This window comes from Astyanax mexicanus, chromosome 15, assembly GCF_023375975.1.
Source record: "Astyanax mexicanus isolate ESR-SI-001 chromosome 15, AstMex3_surface, whole genome shotgun sequence".
Classification (NCBI taxonomy): Eukaryota; Metazoa; Chordata; class Actinopteri; order Characiformes; family Acestrorhamphidae; genus Astyanax; species Astyanax mexicanus.
In genome coordinates, this window is record NC_064422.1 from 18792504 (window position 1) to 18812506 (window position 20003).

The 20003-nt window shown below is 38.3% G+C and overlaps 1 protein-coding gene across 2 annotated transcripts in view; it reads left to right on the plus strand.

Moving 5' to 3' along the window:
• Positions 1–20003, plus strand: part of drosha (drosha ribonuclease III) — a 220371-nt gene that overhangs the window by 134010 nt on the left and 66358 nt on the right. For both annotated transcript variants that reach the window (XM_022666045.2, XM_022666046.2), the window contains exon 24: positions 210–367. In XM_022666045.2, the coding sequence (XP_022521766.2) occupies positions 210–367 (158 nt within the window). The remainder of the gene's footprint in view (positions 1–209; positions 368–20003) is intronic.

The following is a 20003-nucleotide window of genomic DNA, read 5'->3' on the forward strand; positions in this document are numbered from 1 at the left end:
TATATATGTTTTTTCTTTTACTACTAGCTACTGCAAACAATGGAGGCTGAGGTAGAGTTTCATATGCAGCATCCATATATAAATCAGAGGGACCTATAGTATTTCACAAAGAACAAGAAAAAGGGGATTTTAGTGGCAGTAAAATCAGAGTGCCGTGTGCTGTGTATCTACTCTGTACTGAAGTGCTGATGTGTGTCTGTGTGTTTTAGGTTCAGGAGCCGCTGACAGACAGACAGCTGATAGAGACTTCCCCCGTACTGCAGAAACTAACAGACTTCGAGGAGGCCATCGGCGTGCTATTTACACACGTCCGGCTGCTGGCCCGAGCCTTCACGCTCCGCACCGTCGGCTTCAACCACCTCACACTGTAAGTGCTTTAGTGTTTGTGTTTCTCAGATTGGTCTTTCTGATCTTATGTGTAAAAACTAGCAAACTCACTATACAAAAACAATTAAAACTAACTGAATTGGAGGAGAAAAAGTGAAAACAAAATAAAACAAAACTATAATGAAACATTCAGAACTATTATAACCTTAAGCAACAAATCAAACTGTTTAAAGAAATTCACCAGTTAGAATGTTATCACGCAGCTCTGGGCTCACGCACACGCGAGCTTCACCATTTGTCCGCGTTTGACTTGCAGCGCTGTGTTTAGCTGTTCTTACACATTATTAAATAATAGGTGTAAGAAAAAATAGGAGAAGCACTCACTGCAACCACCAACCGCCACCACCACCACCACAATTGTTGGAGTTATATTTGAGATCTGGAAAACTTTTCAGATCTGCTATAGCTGTTCATATGCTAGTAAGACAGGTAAATCAGACTTCTCCGCCCTTTGCATACAACATACAACTGCCATGAATTTGTATGAAAGTTTAACTGGCTGGTGCACTGTTCCACTGTGCAGCATAGCTTGCCCAAACTTATAGATTTATCAGCTTAGATTTATCATACCACAGAACTAGAAATGAGTTTTGAAAACAGGTGCTGTTAGTTGATAAAGTCAAAGTAGATCTGTAGAAGTTGGACACGAAAAGATTTCAAAGAATTTTCTAGTGTTTTTCAGCTTCCTCTCTGTGTGCTGCATCTGTGATGTACCAAACACATCTGGGTATACCAGGTTGATTACAACAGACAGTAATTACCATATTTCACTGTGTATGAAAAGAAACCTGCCCAGAACTCATTTTAATTGAAGCCTATGGGCATCTGTTGAATTCTCTGAATGAACTTGGGGAAAATAGATTTTTTTTTTGTTTTGTTTTCACACCAGCACTATTTGGTCTGGTTAAAACAGACTCTGGTTCGTTTAGATTGTACTTAGTGCGGTTCGATTAAGCAGGTGTGAAAACAGTAATCACATCCGGACCGAGACCAGCTAGTGGAGGTGATCTCGGTCTGGTCCCAAATGAACTCTAGAGAGGTTCGCTTGTGGTGAGAATGTGATCCGGTCTTGATTCGACCCAGCTATCAAATATATACTCCTTTTATTTGAGACGTTTAATCTGATATATTAGCCAGATAACGCTTTGGTTACCACAGCTATTAAAAAAACGCTGTCTCTGTTTACACGCTCGGTCTGTGCTGCATTCACTGCTCGCAGCTGAGGCACTTTGTTTACTATGTGTACATTTGTGCTGCACGTCCTATTGAAAATACTGTGTTTTAAGGAGCAGAGTTCTGTGTTAAAGCAGCTTCACACTGTACAGATATACTCGCTGGAACACAGAATCTTCTCACTATATTTGCAACTGCAGATATATCAGAACTAGTATAGGTTGTGTGGCTATCACTAGTGATACCCCAACACACCAGGAGGGTGAAGACTAGCACATGCTTCCTCCGATACATGTGAAGTCAGCCACCGCTTCTTTTCGAGCTTCTGCTGATGCAGCATTGCTGAGCAGCATCACAGCTCGCTTGGAGGAAAGCGCAGCGGCTCGGTTCCGATACGTCAGCTCACAGATGCTCTGTGCTGTGGACATCACCCTAGGAGTGATGTGTGGAGAGAGCGCCATCTACCCACCCGGAGGGAGCAGGGCCAATTTTGCTCCAACTTGATGGCAAAGCTGCATGAGCGGGGGTTCGAACCTGCGACTTCTGCTCATAGGCAGCGCTTTAGACCACTGGACCATTCGGCGCCACGAATAATTATTTTAATTTATTTAATTATGGATTTTTTTAATATCCAGCCTAACAAGGTGCGTGTCTGCGTGCGTGTCTGTATGTGTGTGTGTCTTTGTGTGTGTGTGTGAGAGAGAGAGAGGGAGTGTAAAAGAGCGAGAGCAGCATGGTTGGAGTGTTGGAATTGTCTATAAATGCCAGGCTGCCTGGAGCGCACGGTCACTGCCATTGATTTTGCCTTTTCTGACTGATGGCCCTTTGCAGTCGATGTTGACACCGTGCCAGATATCCAGCCTTCCGCAGGCTCCGAACCCCGCCGGGACACCCCCCCTCAGCCCCCAACCCCCACCCTCCTCAACCCGGCCTCCACCAGTCAGCTTATCCTGTTAGTGCTGCTGTATCATGGGATGGGAAGGTTTTACCGCACTCCGTCTAAATTTAGGCTACGTCTAATAGTCTAGCTCTGACCTTGGAACAGAACCTTGAAGGACTTCAGTGCAAGCGAAGAACAAAGCAGCTGCAAAGATCTGAAAGTTCGGGCTGTAATTGGCCTGAAGGGATGAGATGAGTTATATCTCGGGTAAATTAGGGGTGGAACAAATTCCCAGAATTCATATTTGGCTATGATACGGTTATGTCTCTTTTTAAAGTGTTTTTTTAGGGTTTTTTTTAATACAACAAGTGTCTAAAATTGTGAGGTATTCATTGAAATACTTTGAAATGCTTTAGTATACCTTTAGCAAATACAGTATATTTATGTCTGGAATAACGCACTAGCCTTAAGCTAACATTTTGAGCCGAACTAACATGCTAGCCATGAGTCTTCAGAATAGAGAGAGGTGTATGTTTTACTGTTGCTCGTACATTGCAGCCTGTTATTTTCAGACTTTTAGTGTTCAAAAGAACTTTGCACCCTTTTTTCACACCAACAAAGTACAGCCTTAAGGCTCTTTCACACAAAAACTGTAACTGTGGGACATTCCACTTCAGACCATCCAACTTCTGTATGTGTGTGAATGTGTGTGAGAGAGATTTTGTGTTCTGCAACCAGGGCTTAAAGCTCTCCACAGCTCTCATAAATGTCCACTCTTTATTTGTCTCTGCTCCCTGTCCACTTCTGCTCTCTTTAATCTCCTCCACATGACTGCGCAATAGTTCATCAGGATATAGATCATGCTTTTTTATGAACATAAACAGACTAGGATGCTCCAGAAAGTCCATAGAGTCCATAAATCGTGTTTAACTTGAGATGTGAAATTTCCTCACTGCTAAACATTCCACAGTCAACTGTCAGTGATATTCTAACTAAGTGGAAGCGATTGGAAATTCAGGCCTTATCCCATTTCACCCCTTTGCCCCACCACTTACACCCTACCCCTTGTATTTGTGTATAACCCTTCCTCTTGGAACAGAGTTAGAAGGGGAAGGGGTGAAATCCACCAACCTGAGAATTGGGACAATCCTTCAAGCACCGGATACGTCATCAGGAACGCTCAAGTTCAGTAACCTAGGTCTGCTGGTTAAAGAGAGAGGGAAGAGATCATGCAGAAATTAATTATTGTCCATTTCTTAATTCCTCTGTAATAGGGAGCTGAAATTAGCTTTGATTAGCTTTTATTTTATTTTTCCATTCCACTCTTAATGCTGCAGCCCCTGCTGTCTGTTGCACTATTTAAGGTGGAATGGGAAATTTAACTAGCTAGCTAACTACTGAGACCAACTACTAGCAATACTTTTTATGCTTATGATGACTAATTTGGCCATTTTTTGTGTGTTTTGAACCCAATTTTTTCAACCCCAAGTTTTCAACCCGGATTTAATTTTTTTGTTTTTTTTCAACCAGGATTTTTTTTTTTGTGTGTTTTCAACCCAGATTTTTTTGTGTGTGTTTTTAACCCTTTTTTTGTGTGTGTGTTTTCAATCTGGATTTTTTGTGTGTTTGTGTTTTCAACCCAATTTTTTTTTTGTATGTTTTCAACCGTGATTTTTTTGTTTGGTTTTGTTTTCAACCCGGATTTTTTTAATGTGTGTTTTAACCCCAATTTTGTTTTGAGTTTTTAACCCAGATTTTATTTTTTTGTTTTTGCAACCCGGATTTTATTATTATTTTTTTTTCGTTTGCAACCCAGATTTTTTTTGTGTGTTCAACACAAATTTAATTTTTTTGTGTGTTTTTTTTTTTTTTTGAGTAGAGGAAAGGCATTGTCATTTATGTTATTTTTCTTGGCTTGTTTTGGTTTAATGATTGTTCAGTGCATAGATTATTTGTGCTTTTGCATTTAGGCTATAAGCTCAATATAAAAAAGTTTGCTTGTTTAGAACGTATTTTATATTCTTAAACCATGTTAAAATATATTCGATTAAAGGAAAGTCATTCAGATTCTTGTAGCCCTATTTACAGCTTCTTCAGAGTTGCAATGTTTATTAACATAATTCTGAACAGATTTCACTCATTCAAACATTTTGAAAATGTTTTTAAAAAGCTCAGTTTTAACGCTCTACTAAAAAAATTTTGGTTTAAAAACAGGTTTGGGCTCGTAATTAAATTTTTTTGTTGGGTGGAGCTCGGGTCGGGTTGGGTCGGGCTGGGTTTTTGGGCCCGGTCTAAGCTCTACCTCACGCTGATATAAAACCTTGGCGATGAATAATAGTGTAGACTGTAAGCCAGGTCTTCTCATCCAGCATCAGTGTCTGACACGTGCGTGTGAAGGCAGATTTTAAGGCACTTTTTTTTTTTGCATCAGAGCCTTTTACTAAGTTTTGACTGCACCCAAAATCAGTAGTTCCCTGTGATTAAAAGGCTGTGTAATATGATTATGAATACGCAGTTGTGTGTTATATAGTTTGATTGATTGGAAAACTTTTCCAGTGCTCTAGTCTGAGGCAAGGTTAAACAACATAATGGCCCAATTTTTAATTTCGTTTTAAAATTGGTTCATGTTATTTACTTCAGAAGTAATAGCCTTGCAATAAATCCTAATTAGAATCCACGGGTCCCCGTTGAAGAGTCGATTCAAATTACCCTCTTAATAAGGGAACGTTCGAGGATGTTGCATCACTCTGCGCTAGTTGCTGATAAGGAACTCGGTTGTCCAAATTTTAAGCGCGACGTGTCGGCCCTCGCTCGCTTCATCACAACCTTTTGTAAATGGAACAATCGTGTCCAAATATAACTCCTCTGTCCCTCTGCAGCTGCTGAAGAAGTTAGATTTTGTAGGACAGAGGCTTATATTGGGGCTGATCAAATCCCTCCTAATATTTGCGGCATCTGTGCTCGCTCTACCTTAGTGCTGTGCGATATGACGATCGTTTCTACAGTAATTTCATCAATTGTTCATGCAATATATAAAGTAGCATGTACTGGCGTTAGGGTTGGGTTTCTATCATAGAATTCTCAATGGTCCAAATTCGGGCATCGGGTCAGTCAGGGCTCACGTTCAGGCAGACAATCTAAACTCTAATATGCAGAAATATATTATTATTGTTATTAGTTTTCCATTCTTTTAAATAACAGGATACTTTGTATTTTATTTCTCTGCCCGGCTCCAGGAACTAGTATGTGAGATAGTCATCTGTTTTTTAATACTATTTTTATTTTATATAAAGCTATGGTATAATAATCACCATACAGCTAAGTAACCAAGTATTACTGTTAAAGAAAATGAGGAAATAACGAAAACTGAAAGTGAAAATTCTCCTTAACTGAAACTAATAAAAACGGTAATTAAAAGAAAAAAACTAAAACGAACAGAAATTACAGATTAAATACCCTCATTTTTGTGTTTGTTAATTTATTTATAACTTATTTGTAAAAATGAATGTGGTATATCATGATATATATATATATCATTATCGTGATATAAAAAATTCCATATCGTGATGTATGATTTTTTCCATATCGCCCAGCACTACTCTGGATGAATTCTGTTTGACGGGGCGTCTGAAAGGCCATTCGCTGTAATTGTTTCACTCCCGCACACGACTGTGGGGCTGAATTTCCACATTTCGGCGAGTCTCTATAAGCCAAGTACTTTATATTAATGGAAATGTGTGGAGCGGTCTTCAGCAGACACCTCCAGATAATAGCTTTTTCATTATGCTTGCAGGTATATTTGCTAATGGCGCACATTTTAGTCGCCTCTTATTATTTACCTCTGAAGAAAAATATTCTAGCGTAAAGGCCTAATTAGCTTCTTTCTGTGGGTCTTCCTCAAAGAGGAGATCAAAATTCCAGCCCTCACCAGTTGTTAAGTGTGAACTTCAGCTGGGTGTGTGGAAAAGCTTTGTGTAAGAACTTTCTACCAACTTTAAATATCATCATTTAGCGTAATGTGTTGATTAATGGCGTAAATACTGTGTGCTGTGAATCTTTCCCATTTCCAGAGCAGGTACTATTATAGGAGTAATTTCTTTGGCTTTACAAATGAGGAAGCCTCTCCTCAGTGCACAGCATATGAAAAAACACATTAAAGACTCTAAGACAGGGGTGTCCAAACTACGGCCCCCGGGCCATTTGCGGCCCGTTTCCTTTTTTGGAGCGGCCCGCGAGGTATTTTAGAAATAGAATGAAAGTTGGCCCGCTGTTAAGCAGTCTAAGAGTCTAAAAGCGTAGAGAGAGCACAATTTTAGCGCAGAAAAACAGCCCAAAGAGTCTAAAAGCGGAGAGAGTGAGCATTTCTAGCTCAAAAAAACGGGCCAAAGAGTCTAAAAGCGGAGAGGGTGCGCGTTTCTAGCGCAAAAAAAACGCGCCAAAGAGTCTAAAAGCGGAGAGGATGCGCATTTCTAGCACAAAAAAACAGGCCAAAGAGTCTAAAAGCAGAGAGGGTGCGCGTTTCTAGCGCAAAAAAAACGCGCCAAAGAGTCTAAAAGCGGAGAGGATGCGCGTTTCTAGCGCAAAAAAAACGCGCCAAAGAGTCTAAAAGCGGAGAGGATGCGCATTTCTAGCACAAAAAAACAGGCCAAAGAGTCTAAAAGCAGAGAGGGTGCGCGTTTCTAGCGCAAAAAAAACGCGCCAAAGACTCTAAAAGCGGAGAGGATGCGCATTTCTAGCACAAAAAAACGGGCCAAAGAGTCTAAAAGTGGAGAGGGTGCGCAGATTTAGCGCAGAAAAAGGGCAAATGAGTCTAAAAGTTGCCGTAATGAAGGAGTTTTATATTAAGAGACATCATGAAATTAAACATCAATTTGAAAAATCTTAGTTTACACAACACTGTGAAAGATAAAGATAGTAAGTCAAGTAAAATGGTGTGTAAATTAAAGTAATCAGGAAAAAGTGTTATTTAAAGTGGTATATTTCATTATTTGTTTTATTACAGAGTCTTTGGCCCGTGACTTCTCGTACTGGCCCCCAACAAAAAAAGGTTTGGACACCCCTGCTCTAAGACTATGAGAAATAAGATTCTCTGGTCTGATGAGACGAAGATTAAACTTTTTAGCGTTAATTCTAAGCGATATCTGTGGAGAAAACCGGGCACTGTTCATCACCTGCCCAGTACAATCCCAACAGTGAAACATGGTGGCGGCAGCATCATGCTATGGGGGATAATTAAGCTGCAGGGACAGGAAGACAGTTAAAGGTGAACAGGTGAATGCAGCCAAGTACAGCGATATCCTTGTAAGAAACCCTCCTTGCATTGTGGATTCAAAGGCAGATAGCAATGTCTCAGTACAGAGTAGAGTAGTGAGCTGTTAGCACTGAAGAATGAAAGAAAGAGAGAGAGAGAGAGCGAGATGCAACAGTTTTTGCTATCTGTCAGAATGGTCAGAAACGTTTATTGCAACTGTCCGACTTGAACTCTCCCAAAGAAAAAGTTTGGGATTCCTGTAGTTTTTGGGAAGCTGACTTTGCGTTGACCTCTACACTGCCTGAAGCTCCGTCTTATCCATTAGCAGCCTTTCAAGCTGTGTAGACCACCCACACCATCCAGATTCAACTGAGTAATGGTACAATAAAGGTTGGAATCGGTCTCTGTTCAGTAAAGTCCTGTGTGCACACTTTATTCACTCTATTTTACAATTATTCTTCAATCTGAAACATGCAAAAATAAGAGTTTCTTATATTTGGTTCATCTTTTATTTAGTGGTGTCAATCGATTAAAAATTTTAATCAGATTAATCACAACAAAATTCTGTGATGAACTGCGATTAATCGCATTTGTTTTTCTTCAGACGTAATTTTTTATAGTGTATATTCAAATGTAAATAAAAGAATGAATGTAAGAATGTAAGTGGTGTTAATTAAAATTATAGTATATACGTACTTATATGATTGATAAAATCAGTGTAGGGTGTTGGAATAAAGAGTGCAGGATAAATTGGATTGTAAATGTCTCAGCTTGGTTGTTTCTGAATTCGAACTTAATTTGATCTGGGTCTGTGTGTGTGTTTGTGTGTAGGTGTGTTTTTGTGTGTGTGTGTGTGTGTGTGTGTGTGTGTGTGTGTGTGTGTGTGTGTGTGTGTGTGTGTGTGTGTGTGTGTGTGTGTGTGTGTGTGAGAGAGGCAGAGAGAGAGAGGCAGAGAAAGAGAGAGGCAGAGAGAAAGAGAGGGAGGCAGAGAGAAAGAGATTTGAGATTTAACATGATCTTTATTTAACATTATTCTAAACACATGGGAAAACTATAAAAACCAGAAAACTTCATGTATCAAACAGACACACTCATCTATATAAACTCATCAGACAATCAGATAGACAACCAAATACTCCTATCCGATCATCCTAATATACCTCTTTTTTGAAACACATTTAAAACCTACCAAACATCAAACTGCAATACATCAAATGTGCACAATTAATTCATCATCATCATCATCATCAACAGAACATAAAACTTGATTCTGAGCCCACATTAAGCAAAACTCCTGTAAACGATGAGTCAGTTTAAAATAAGCAAATTCAAGTCTTAATCTGGATTTAACCAAGTTCCTCAGCATCACCTCAGGATTCACTGTCCCAGTCCCTCTCAACACATTCCTCCGTGTTAACCAGATTGAGAGCTTTGCAGTCCCCAATAAAAAGTTCATCAAACATATTTTATCTTTTTTTGTTTTACAGTAAGTCACACCATAAATAAAAAGACCATCAGTAAACAGTACACCAAAATCAGACATCCAAGACTTGAGACATTGAAACATGTTCCGGAGTCTCTCACACTTCAGAAACAAATGTTCTACATTCTCCTCCTCGCCACAGGAGGGACAAGAAGCCGTCACAGTGGGGTCAATGTGGGCGACATGTTTATTCGTAGCTATAGCCCTGTGTATGATCCTCCACTGTAAATCACCACAGAGAGAAAGAGAGGCAGAGAGAAAGAGAGGCAGAGAGAAAGAGAGGCAGAGAGAAAGAGAGGGAGGCAGAGAGAAAGAGAGGGAGGCAGAGAGAAAGAGAGGGAGGCAGAGAGAAAGAGAGGGAGAAAGAGAGAGAGGCAGAGAGAAAGAGAGAGGCAGAGAGAAAGAGAGGGAGAAAGAGAGAGAGGCAGAGAGAAAGAGAGGGAGAAAGAGAGAGAGGCAGAGAGAAAGAGAGGCAGAGAGAAAGAGAGAGAGGCAGAGAGAAAGAGAGAGAGGCAGAGAGAGAGAGAGAGAAAGAGAGAGGGAGAGAAGAGAGAGAGAGAGAGAGAAAGAGAGAGGGAGAGAAGAGAGAGAGAGAGAGAGAGAGAGAGAGAGAGAGAGAGACAGGCAGAGAGAGAGAGAGAAAAATAAAGCTCTCTGACCGGGTCTGAGCTGGAATTTCTCTAAAAGCTCGCCGTTCAATCGTTCAGACAGACGACAGATCAGTGCGTTGGGAGGGGGGCGGGGCAGATTACGGCAGGTCAGGGGTCAAACTTGGTTCTTTATTTAACTTGGGTTAAAAAAATATGATTATATAATAATGATTCTTAATTAACGGCGTGTGTTTACGCTTTAACGTTGACAGCTCTACTTTTATCACATTAGCTTTATTTCTTTCATTAATTCACCCATCCATTCCTGCATTACAGACTTGCAACACATTCCAAAAAAGTTGGGATGGGACCAGTTTAGGGATACTAATGATGCTACCGTATTTCTTGGACTATAGGGTGCGCTTAAAATCCTTAAATTTTGCCAAAAATAATCAGTGCGCCTTGTGTATGAATTCTAGTAGTGCTATCGGACGCCATTTACACCCCCTGAATCTGTAGTTATTGTTATTGAGTCTTGGGACTGATAAATATATAAAGAGCTCAGCACACAGCGGCCCTTCATGAGCTAAAACTGTGATTGGTCGTGTCAAAAGTGCGGTGATGGTTTTGCTATTAAATGTTCTTATTTCAGTTTTTAGTTTTCTCCTCAGATCTCCGGTGTGAAAGGAAAAGAGCAGTGTTTTTGATTTCGTACGAAAGCCATCAGTGTGTTGTCACCGTGTTGAGTTATGAGCGGAGCGCAAGAGAACGTTTGAAAGCAGCGCGTCTCGCGCCTCACAATCCAACCTGAGAGCACTAATATTTGTTTGAAATTGCAGCCTGCACTCACTGGATGTTAATTCTCAGTCAGAGAGCTGCACAAAACAGCATTATTATTCTGGCTGCGGAAAGAAGGTGTGCGGGATGCCCATCAAAAGTTTGGCCTAGCCTTCAGAGCCATTCTCTTGCCATTATTTTCTTTGTACAGTCTGAGAAACTGAAGAAACAACTGCCAGATGCGGCGCGCTCGGAATAAAGCAGAAGACCCTGTGTTTTATCTCCTTGTTGTGATGTCGAAACTCATCAGCACTCGCTTCTTTCAGCTGTTTAAACCACTTTTGGACCGTAAGAGTCAGTGTGTGCCTTTGGGGAAGAACTTGAAGGCTCAACCAACAGTACGGGATGTTGATCTGTCAGGGTTAATATTGAAACTTATTATTAAACAAGAGCAATAATGTGTGTTTTAATCCAGTAAAAGACTGCTTGTGTTTGTGTTAAATGTGGAAGTTCAGTATTAGTAAGAAGTGCCTGTTAATAATAAATGCACCTAATAAATCTCTAATAAATAATCTTAACCTTGTCTAAAGCCCAGTGTTGCTGACAATCACTGTATGAGCTCAATACATTCATCTACAGAAGATGATCCAAATAAAGTAGCAGACATACAGTATTTATCAGTGGTGTGCAGTGAGGCCCTTCTAATAGGTGCATGTAAATCTTTATTTTACGTAAGATTTAATCATGAAATAAATATTAGAGTTATTTTAAACTATAAGCATATATTTTATGCATTAACTTAAATAAAAAAACAGCAACTAATTCAAAGCATTATTCTGTGTTTTTTAGTTGCTACAGGACTCTTATCTGACTGACAGCTGTTCTAACCAATCAAAACAGCTTTTTAAAATGGCTTCTGCCCACTGTGTGTCTGCGTGACCCTTCTCCTGATTTTGAGAATGGTGTAGTAATTAATCTATTAGCAAAGTCATAGGACAATCTAACCAATCAGATTCTTGATTTTAACTCGGGGGATGGGGGGGGGGGGGGCATGACTGTGTAACCCCTTCTCTGTGCTGTGCTGAAAAGGCTACACATTGCTTAGTGTAAAATGGAGCTCATGCCGGATTAATTCAGTAGTTAGCTAACTATAATGGAACTGTGGTTGCAAATGAGACAAATTGTGTCACATCATATTAAAAAGCCTTTTTAAAGGCTGTTCTTCAATGTGAAACTAATTCACAACAATAGGCCACCTGACTGCAGAGTTTTTGTGTGTACTTAATGTTTTGGCTGACCTGGCGTCTTGTAGGAATACAAATGAGTGATATTTGTTTGCCGGCTGTATTTATAGGAAAGTTATAGGATTTTGTAGTTTGTAGCTGTATTTTTGGGCTGTTAATGTGCATTAAACTCATACAACATACATGTAGTTCTAATATAAACCTATGTGTAGGTCAGCGGGTGGAAGTGGTGGAGTAGCCACTATATTAACTGCACGGGAAACGTATATATATGATCAGTGATAAAAAACAGAACTACTGGCCTCTTCCAGCATTGGTGATAGCACACCAGCTGAAAAAAAAACACTTTGTGTAATGTTTAGAAAAAATTTAAGCTGACACATTTGTAGGATGTAGATTGGTGGAATAATGAAATAACTGCATTAGTTTTTGCTTTAAGAGATTTTCTCAGAAATGAAGAGAAGGCAGGGCAGCTGGGCCGGGTGAATAATGCAGCTCAGAGGACAGGAGCAGGTAAGGAAAGAGAGAAGTGTGGATGTAAAGGCTGAAACGGAGGGAGGGAAGCTTTTCTCCTCCAGCTCTCTCTCTCCATGCCTCGGTCTTAAAGCAGACTAAAAGGTGTCGGGGATGAAAGCGGGACGCAGAATAAAACCGAAAAGCTTCCTGCTCCCGAGCTCCTCGCTCAGACCCTCTGAAAGAGAATGGCTTAATGTGCTTTTACCATAAAAACTCTCTCGGCTTGACATCGACTGGACATGCAAACACACTTATCCGCACGGCCAGCGGCCAAGAAACGCCTTTAACTCTCTCTAACACTCATCCACGTTCACGAGCCTTCATTCACTCCTTCACTCCTCCTGCTGCTTTCACCCGTTTCCCTCACGTTATTCTGGCCCTCTCTTGCAGTTCAAACACACACACATTCGTAACTTTTTCTCTCTTTGAGGTATGCTAATTCTCGTGTGCGTTTTTAGTCTCTGGTGGGTGAATGGTGTTACCGGTGGTCTCTGAAGTCTTGGCGAGTGGTTGTGACTATGTAAAAATATGCAGCATTGTTTTTTACAGACACTAAACCCCCGAAATCAGTGATGCTCTAAACTGTAGTATGTAATATATATTTACAGTATCCCAATTCTGAGCTGCTTGTGTTGCACAGGCTTGCTGGGAAATATTGAGCTACACCTAATAATTAAAAATTAGAAATTAAAGGAGCATTCAGTAGGAAATGAGAGCAAACGTGTGGAAAAGCTACTGCCGTCCAATTCTAAAACACCACAGAGAGTGGTCTGGCCAGCCCACCCCTCCTCAGACACGAAGCTCACTCTGGTTGCCAAGTTGATGAGGCTAAATCTACACAATCTAATGCAAGACGAGTTTAGTAACTTCTATCATGGCAAGCAATGATAAGTCACACTCTAAGTTAATCAGCTAATGAATACATTTGGAGTGTTTTTATTGTTTCCACATTATAAACATTATAAATTATGATATGATGCACATCACGATACAGGGGTTCAGATTTAGTCTATCACAATGTATTGTGATACTGTAAGTAATGCAATATATTGCATTTTTAAAATTGCGATATTTTTTATTGCCCAGTTAAAGTTTAGGTAAAACACTGTCATGGTATAAAAACACACATTCATACATATAAAATCTGAGTGAAAGAAAAGTTTACAGTTTTTTTTTTTATCCAATCAGAACAGCGGGATCTGATTGCGGCACTGATATCTAGGGGGTAGTGTTTAAAAATAAAGCAAAATAAATCACTGTCTGTTTCCAGTCTTTACTACTATCTTTAAACTAGGGGTTAGCCATATCGTATCATACACGATAATATCGTCAATTTTTTAATATCGTGAACTATATTTTACCCTGAAATATCGTACCATATGACCCACCCCATTTCCTATTATGTATCTATTGGAGACGGATTATATCTGTCCAGTATAATTTATTTTACTTTTATCCTGAATATATAAAAATATATGGAGTGCATTTATTATTAGTATCATGGATAATTTTGGATCATTGACTTCTGTTACTAAATCTGATAAAATTCTGTATTTTTTTTTATATCTCAGTTAGGGGTGTGCCATAATCATATCGTATGTAGTAATACAGTGTAATTATTAATATTTTGTTGCAGTAGTGTATTTTTATTTATTTATTTATTTATTTTTAATTCAGTGTTTTGTCATATCGCCAACAGGATCGTTATCGTGAAAATACCATGAAATATCGTGATATTATTTTAGGGCCATATTGCCAACCCCTACTTTAAACTAATAATGAAAAATATCTATTTTGTGTTTTAAAAAATCGAAGCAGTACTGCAAAACTAAATATCACCACACAATATTCATATTTTCTCACAGCCTTTCTTCTTACAATAGTCGACAGCCATTTTGACCTGCACTCATCTATTTATCTTTTTCTCGTTCGTCATTCCTCTCACTTCAGCAGCACATTCTCTTGCACGTTTGTCTAGTTATGTTTGTGTTAATTCTGTGTTGTTTTATACGCAAGAAAAAAAAAAAAAACTTCTGAGGAACTGCTGAGGTTATTTTTGTATCTATTTTAATGGATTCTTCAGAGATGATCTTTGGCATTTCATGATCTTTCTCTTCATTGTCACTTTCTCTCTCTTCGTTCTCACTCTCGCAGCTCCTCACACACTCCTTTATTGTTGAATTTTTCCCTCTGATTATCTCTCCTTTTCATGTGTTCTCAGATTGCACCACAGCACGTCTAATGAAACAATTTTCTGAAAACGGCGTGACGTAAAAGCCACAGGCTTTCTAATGGAGCCATAAACTCTAACCTTTCTTATACGACACCCTCAACCTCTGCTGGGCTCCAAAACTGCTTTTCATGCTTGGCCAGTGTTCCGCCATGTTAGTGTAGGGGTGTGTGTGTGTGTTTTTGTGTTTGTGTGTGTTTTTGTGTTTGTGTGTGTTTGTGTGTGTTTGTGTGTGTTTGTGTTTGTGTGTTTGTGTGTTTGTGTGTTTGTGTGTGTTTGTGTGTGTGTGTTTTTGTGTGTGTGTGTGTGTGTGTGTGTGTGTGTGTGTGTGTGTGTGTGTGTGTGTGTGTGTGTGTGTGTGCGCGCGTGTGCGCGTGTGCGTGTGTGTGTAGACAGACTACATACAGTCATATGATAAAGTATTTGCCCCCTATATATTTATTTATTTATTAATTTTTTTTTACTATTATTTTTTTAATCATACTTAACAACCACATGTTAATATCAGAGTAAATATTAAAAACATTTTTTAATAATAATATAATTTATTAATGGGAAAAAAATGTAGCCAAACATATCTAGCCCTGTGTGAGACAGTGTTTGCCACCTTAACTTAAAATGTCACCCTTGGTAGCAACAACTGCAATTCAGAGATGGACTTGTGTGCTTTGGGTCATTGTCCTGCTACAGAACTGAGCTTGAGGTCACAAACTAATGGCCAAACAGTTTTTCTTCAGCATTTACTGGTAAACAGTTCACAGAATAGTTTCCCAAAGTCCTGGGGATCATTAAGATTGGCAAATCTATTTTGACCTCTTGGATGAGTTGTGCATGCCCTTTTGGAGTAATTTTGGTAGGCCGGCCACTCCCGGAAGGTTCACCATGTTTTCTCCATCTCCATCTGTGAATAATAGCTCTCACTGTAATTTGCTTTAGAAATAGCTTTGTAACCTTTGCCAGTGACTTAGTTTTCTTATCTGTTCTTAAATTTCTTCGGATCAGGACATAATGTGTTGCTTGTAGATATATTTTATCCTGCTTCATGTTGTCAGACGGGTTCTATTTAAGGAATTTGTTGATTCTACAGGTCTGGCAGTCACCGGGCATGGTTATGGATAGTGAAATTAATTTTGTTCTTGAGGGGGCAAATACATTTTTACACAGGGCCAACTTTGTTAGAATGGCTAATAAAGTTAGATAATCTGAAAAATGTAAGTATGACTAAAAAACAAAAAGAAAAGAAGTCTGTAAGGAGGCAAATACTTTTTCACAGCTCTTTACAGGGTTTGTACGGTCATGAAAAATCAGAATAAAGTTTTGGAAAAATAAAAATACCCAGAAAGTTTTGGAAAAGTCATGGAAATTTGGTCTACAAGTCTTTGTGTTTTAGTTTATTGATGGAGAAAATCTATTTTGAGCTAACAAATATGTCAGCACAGATTTAATTTGGTTATGTGTCCCTACACAATGAATCTCTGAGGATCTGACACACATTTTATTATTAAAGATTGTGTGTAAACTTTTTTATGAGATTCATTTTAGACCTACTATATTATATCAATTTTGATTGTAGTTTTAGTTGATTTTTTGGTTTTACTGTCCATGTCTGCACTGATTTTTTTAAATCGTATAGCCATTATAAATAAGTTGCGACAGAATATGCGACAATTAGTCGACAGGGTCAGTTAGTTGTGTGTTAGTAGGTTGTGATATCGATTGAGTGGGTCTGAAAGAATCTGTAGTGTTCATATGATCCTTGCAGGCATTCTGACAGATACGCTGCTGTATGTGTAGTTCAAACTTGTATATATTGTATATCCTAATTATCACATGACCTTTTATCACAGACCAGCGTAAGAAGGGGGAAGCTCAGCTTTTCACATGAAAGTGAATACACATGAGTATAGCACAAAAAGCTTTTTTTTTCTTTTCTTTCATTAATTGATCATTTCCTTTGGTACAGAGAATAATTACATGAAATAAAACCATCCTCCTACTCTTATAAAACTCCATTCAATAGCAAAGGACATACTGTATTACACACACACGTCCTACACACAGGCCTTGACTGGCACACACTCACAAATCTCCCTAGTTATACTGTAACTCTCAAAAAATAAAAGCGTTTCCAATAGGGCTGCAACGATTAGTCGATATTAAAAAAAAAAAAAAACAGGTAAACACACCAGATAAGGGACAAAACAACACCTATTCTCACTGTACAGTGATAATAGGTGTTGTCTTGTCCCTTATCTGGTGTGTTTACCTGTTTTTTTTTTTTATATTGACTAATCGTTGCAGCCCTATTGGAAACTCTTCTATTTTTTTTTTATATCAGCTCATTATACATTTAAACACATTTTTTGCATTTAAATCTCGTACATATAGTGTTTTGTTTAGTTTTGTGCTTAGGACTGGTGGAAATAAAGCAGATAGCAAGTTACCAGCCAGACATTGTTGCCAGGTCCAGCAAAAAAAAAAACCTTTTTCTGTTTACAACACAGTAGATTTAGTAGATTAACACAGTGGATTTTCATTTTGCAACTAAGGCTTCTTGGCAGCCGCTGTAATTATAAAAGTAGTACATTTATATAACTGCATCATAATTCAGTTGCAATAACTTCAGAAACTCTAAATTCAATTTGTCATTTGCAGAGGTGGAAAGTAATGAATTACATTTACTCACATTACTGTAATTAAGTAGTTTTTATGAGTAATTTGTCATTTTTAAAGTAGTTTTTAAAATGGGTAATTTTACTTTTACTCAAGTACATTTTGACAAAAGTTATTACATTGAATTAAAAAAATAAATAAAAAATTGGCACGGATGTGTGCGCCTAGGATAACAGGCAAAAACGTCCTCATGCAATGCAAAATGTGCCTATCCTGCCGGACAGAGCCGTCAGCTTTCAAAACTTCCACATCAAACCTGTAAAAGCATGTGGTGGTAAGTATTTTTATCATTAAACAATCTTTTTGAATGTTAATAAAAAAAAAATGTAAATAGCAGTTAAAGCATATCAATGGCAAGTTAAAAAATAATAATGAACTGTAAAACTATAAAAATACAGTTTATAGTCACCTATATGACCATAACTTAACATTAAAGGGAAAAAATGGATCATAGAAACCTATGCCACTTGTTCTTGAAAATGTTTTATGAGGTGTTCTGAACACATACTGCCTGAAAGGTCAAAATTATTTAATGTAATAATTATTTAATTTGTGATTTGTTGTACTTTTTTACATCACATCATTAAAAGTAACTATTTAACTTTTACTCAAAGTACATTTTAAATTTAGTACTTTTTTACTTTTACTTGAGTAGATTTTTAGATGGGTACTTTTACTTTTAATTTTAGCAAAGTAAAGGTACTTTTACTTAATTTTTTCAGTACTTTTTCCACCTCTGGTCATTTGTCACTAAATTGCAGATACGAATCACCTATTAATTGGTCACAGTTGTGTGACTGCAAAGCAGTTTTCAGTCCATAATGGCGGACAATCCTCCGCATCGCCATCTATAGACTGTTACCCATTTCACAGCAGAGTTTCATCCAATAGTCTTCTAGATTTTCTGGGTGGGGCTCTGAGGATGGACTGAATGAAGTGGAAAGGAAGTGTATTATAATAATAATAAGAATAATAATGTTCGTGACAGAACCTTCTGAAACATCTGGACAGGAAACTCTCAGCTCGCTCACGCTACAAAACAACTTGTTTATTAGCTGCTCATTTGCATAATGCAGCCGTCTGCTGTGAGATAGAGTACGAGAATTTGCCAGGGCCAATATTCCATTAACAGTTAACAGATGAAGCATTCTGCATCCCCAACACGTGCACATGCACACTCAGTGCTGCTTAAAAAATTGGGAACATTTTCAATATTTCTGTAAACAGTACAGGCCAAAAGTTTGTACACACCTTCTCTTTTTCAATACAATTTCTTTATTTTCAAGACTGTTTACATTGTAGATTCTCACTGAAGGCAACAAAACTATGAATGAACTCATGTGAAATAAATAGTATATATAATAAATAATCTAAATAGTCATGAAATAAAAAAAAAAACACATTGAATGAGGTGTGTCCAAACTTTTGGCCTTTACTGTACATTGACCCAAATTGTCAGATTTCCACATAAGTCTAAAAAAAAAAAATGGGTAAAAATTCAAAGTTGATTTATTTATTGAGTAAAATGATTAAATTTCTTTACATTTTACATACGTGCAAAAAGTATGGACAAATATAGGAAATTCAAGGTCATCGTAGACTAGAACAGAATAAAGTAAAGCTTTAAAGATCTTCTTTTGTAGAAATCCACTTTTTCTTGTGGTTTGTGAAATACTACAGGTCTCTTTGAGTTGTATATGCATGCTACACATGAAACTGTTCCTAAACCTCCACTGCCTGCAGTAGCTAAGAAAAGAAAACCTGTGTCTATGTAAACACATGATTTAGTATTCATGGCCTCGCCCACCTTGGCTCGGGACCGCCCACAGGTTGCAGCAGAGGCAACACTGTCTCGTTAGCTAAAGAGCTTACAGCTCTGTTTATGCCAGCTAGTTAATTTCAGCTATCTTGTGTAAGTAACTATAGGTTTAAAATGGATCTCCGGTGGATTCCTTAAATATACACTAGGGAAGCACGGTTTGACAAGGCAGCACAACTTAACAGAACACCGGTCAAAGCGGGATTTTATGATATAAGAACGTATGTGGCTTCGACGTGGTGAAACTGCCCACGCACGGAATCACCAAGTCAGAGGAAAGAGTTTAGTAGCTTTAGTTTAGCTGAAAGAAATGTTTAAGGATTAACTTTATCTAGCATTCTGTGCTATATCTTTTATAACTAAGGCTGTATCTCTGAAAACATTTTGTTCTTTAAGTTTTAGAGCTGTAAAATTGACTGTGAGAAGAGGGCAGGTCGTGTTCTCTGCTGCAGTGCTGGGTTAGCCAATCAGAGGCAATGTTTGCATGTATGAATATTCATGAGCAAGAGCCGAAATCCTGTCCTTCTTCAGAGACCAGCTATTCAGTGAACTAAAGCAGGGTTGTACAGAAACTCTGGACATTTTTATAATGATTAAAAAAACGATGGAATGAGACCTTTAATGTCCTGCCAAAGCAGGAACTTTTTCTTTGGTTTTATTGAAAAATGGACAATTAAATAACAAACAGATCCAAGATCAAGAAATAACTCTCCATGTGTAAAAGTGGTCAACCCCAAGATCAAGTGTCACACCAAAACAAGACACGTAATAAGTCTTCAATGTCACAAAGAACTAAACGTAACTTCTAAGCAACTGAAGGCCTTTCTCAGACTACTTTAACAATGTTTATGGATGGATAAGAGCAAAAATGATGAGAAACATTTTGTTTGGGGAAGGGCAAACACTGTTTTCCAGTATAAAACCTTTATCCTATCTGTGAATTTACCACCACTGCTGAAAGGAAAATGAATTCTGAATTA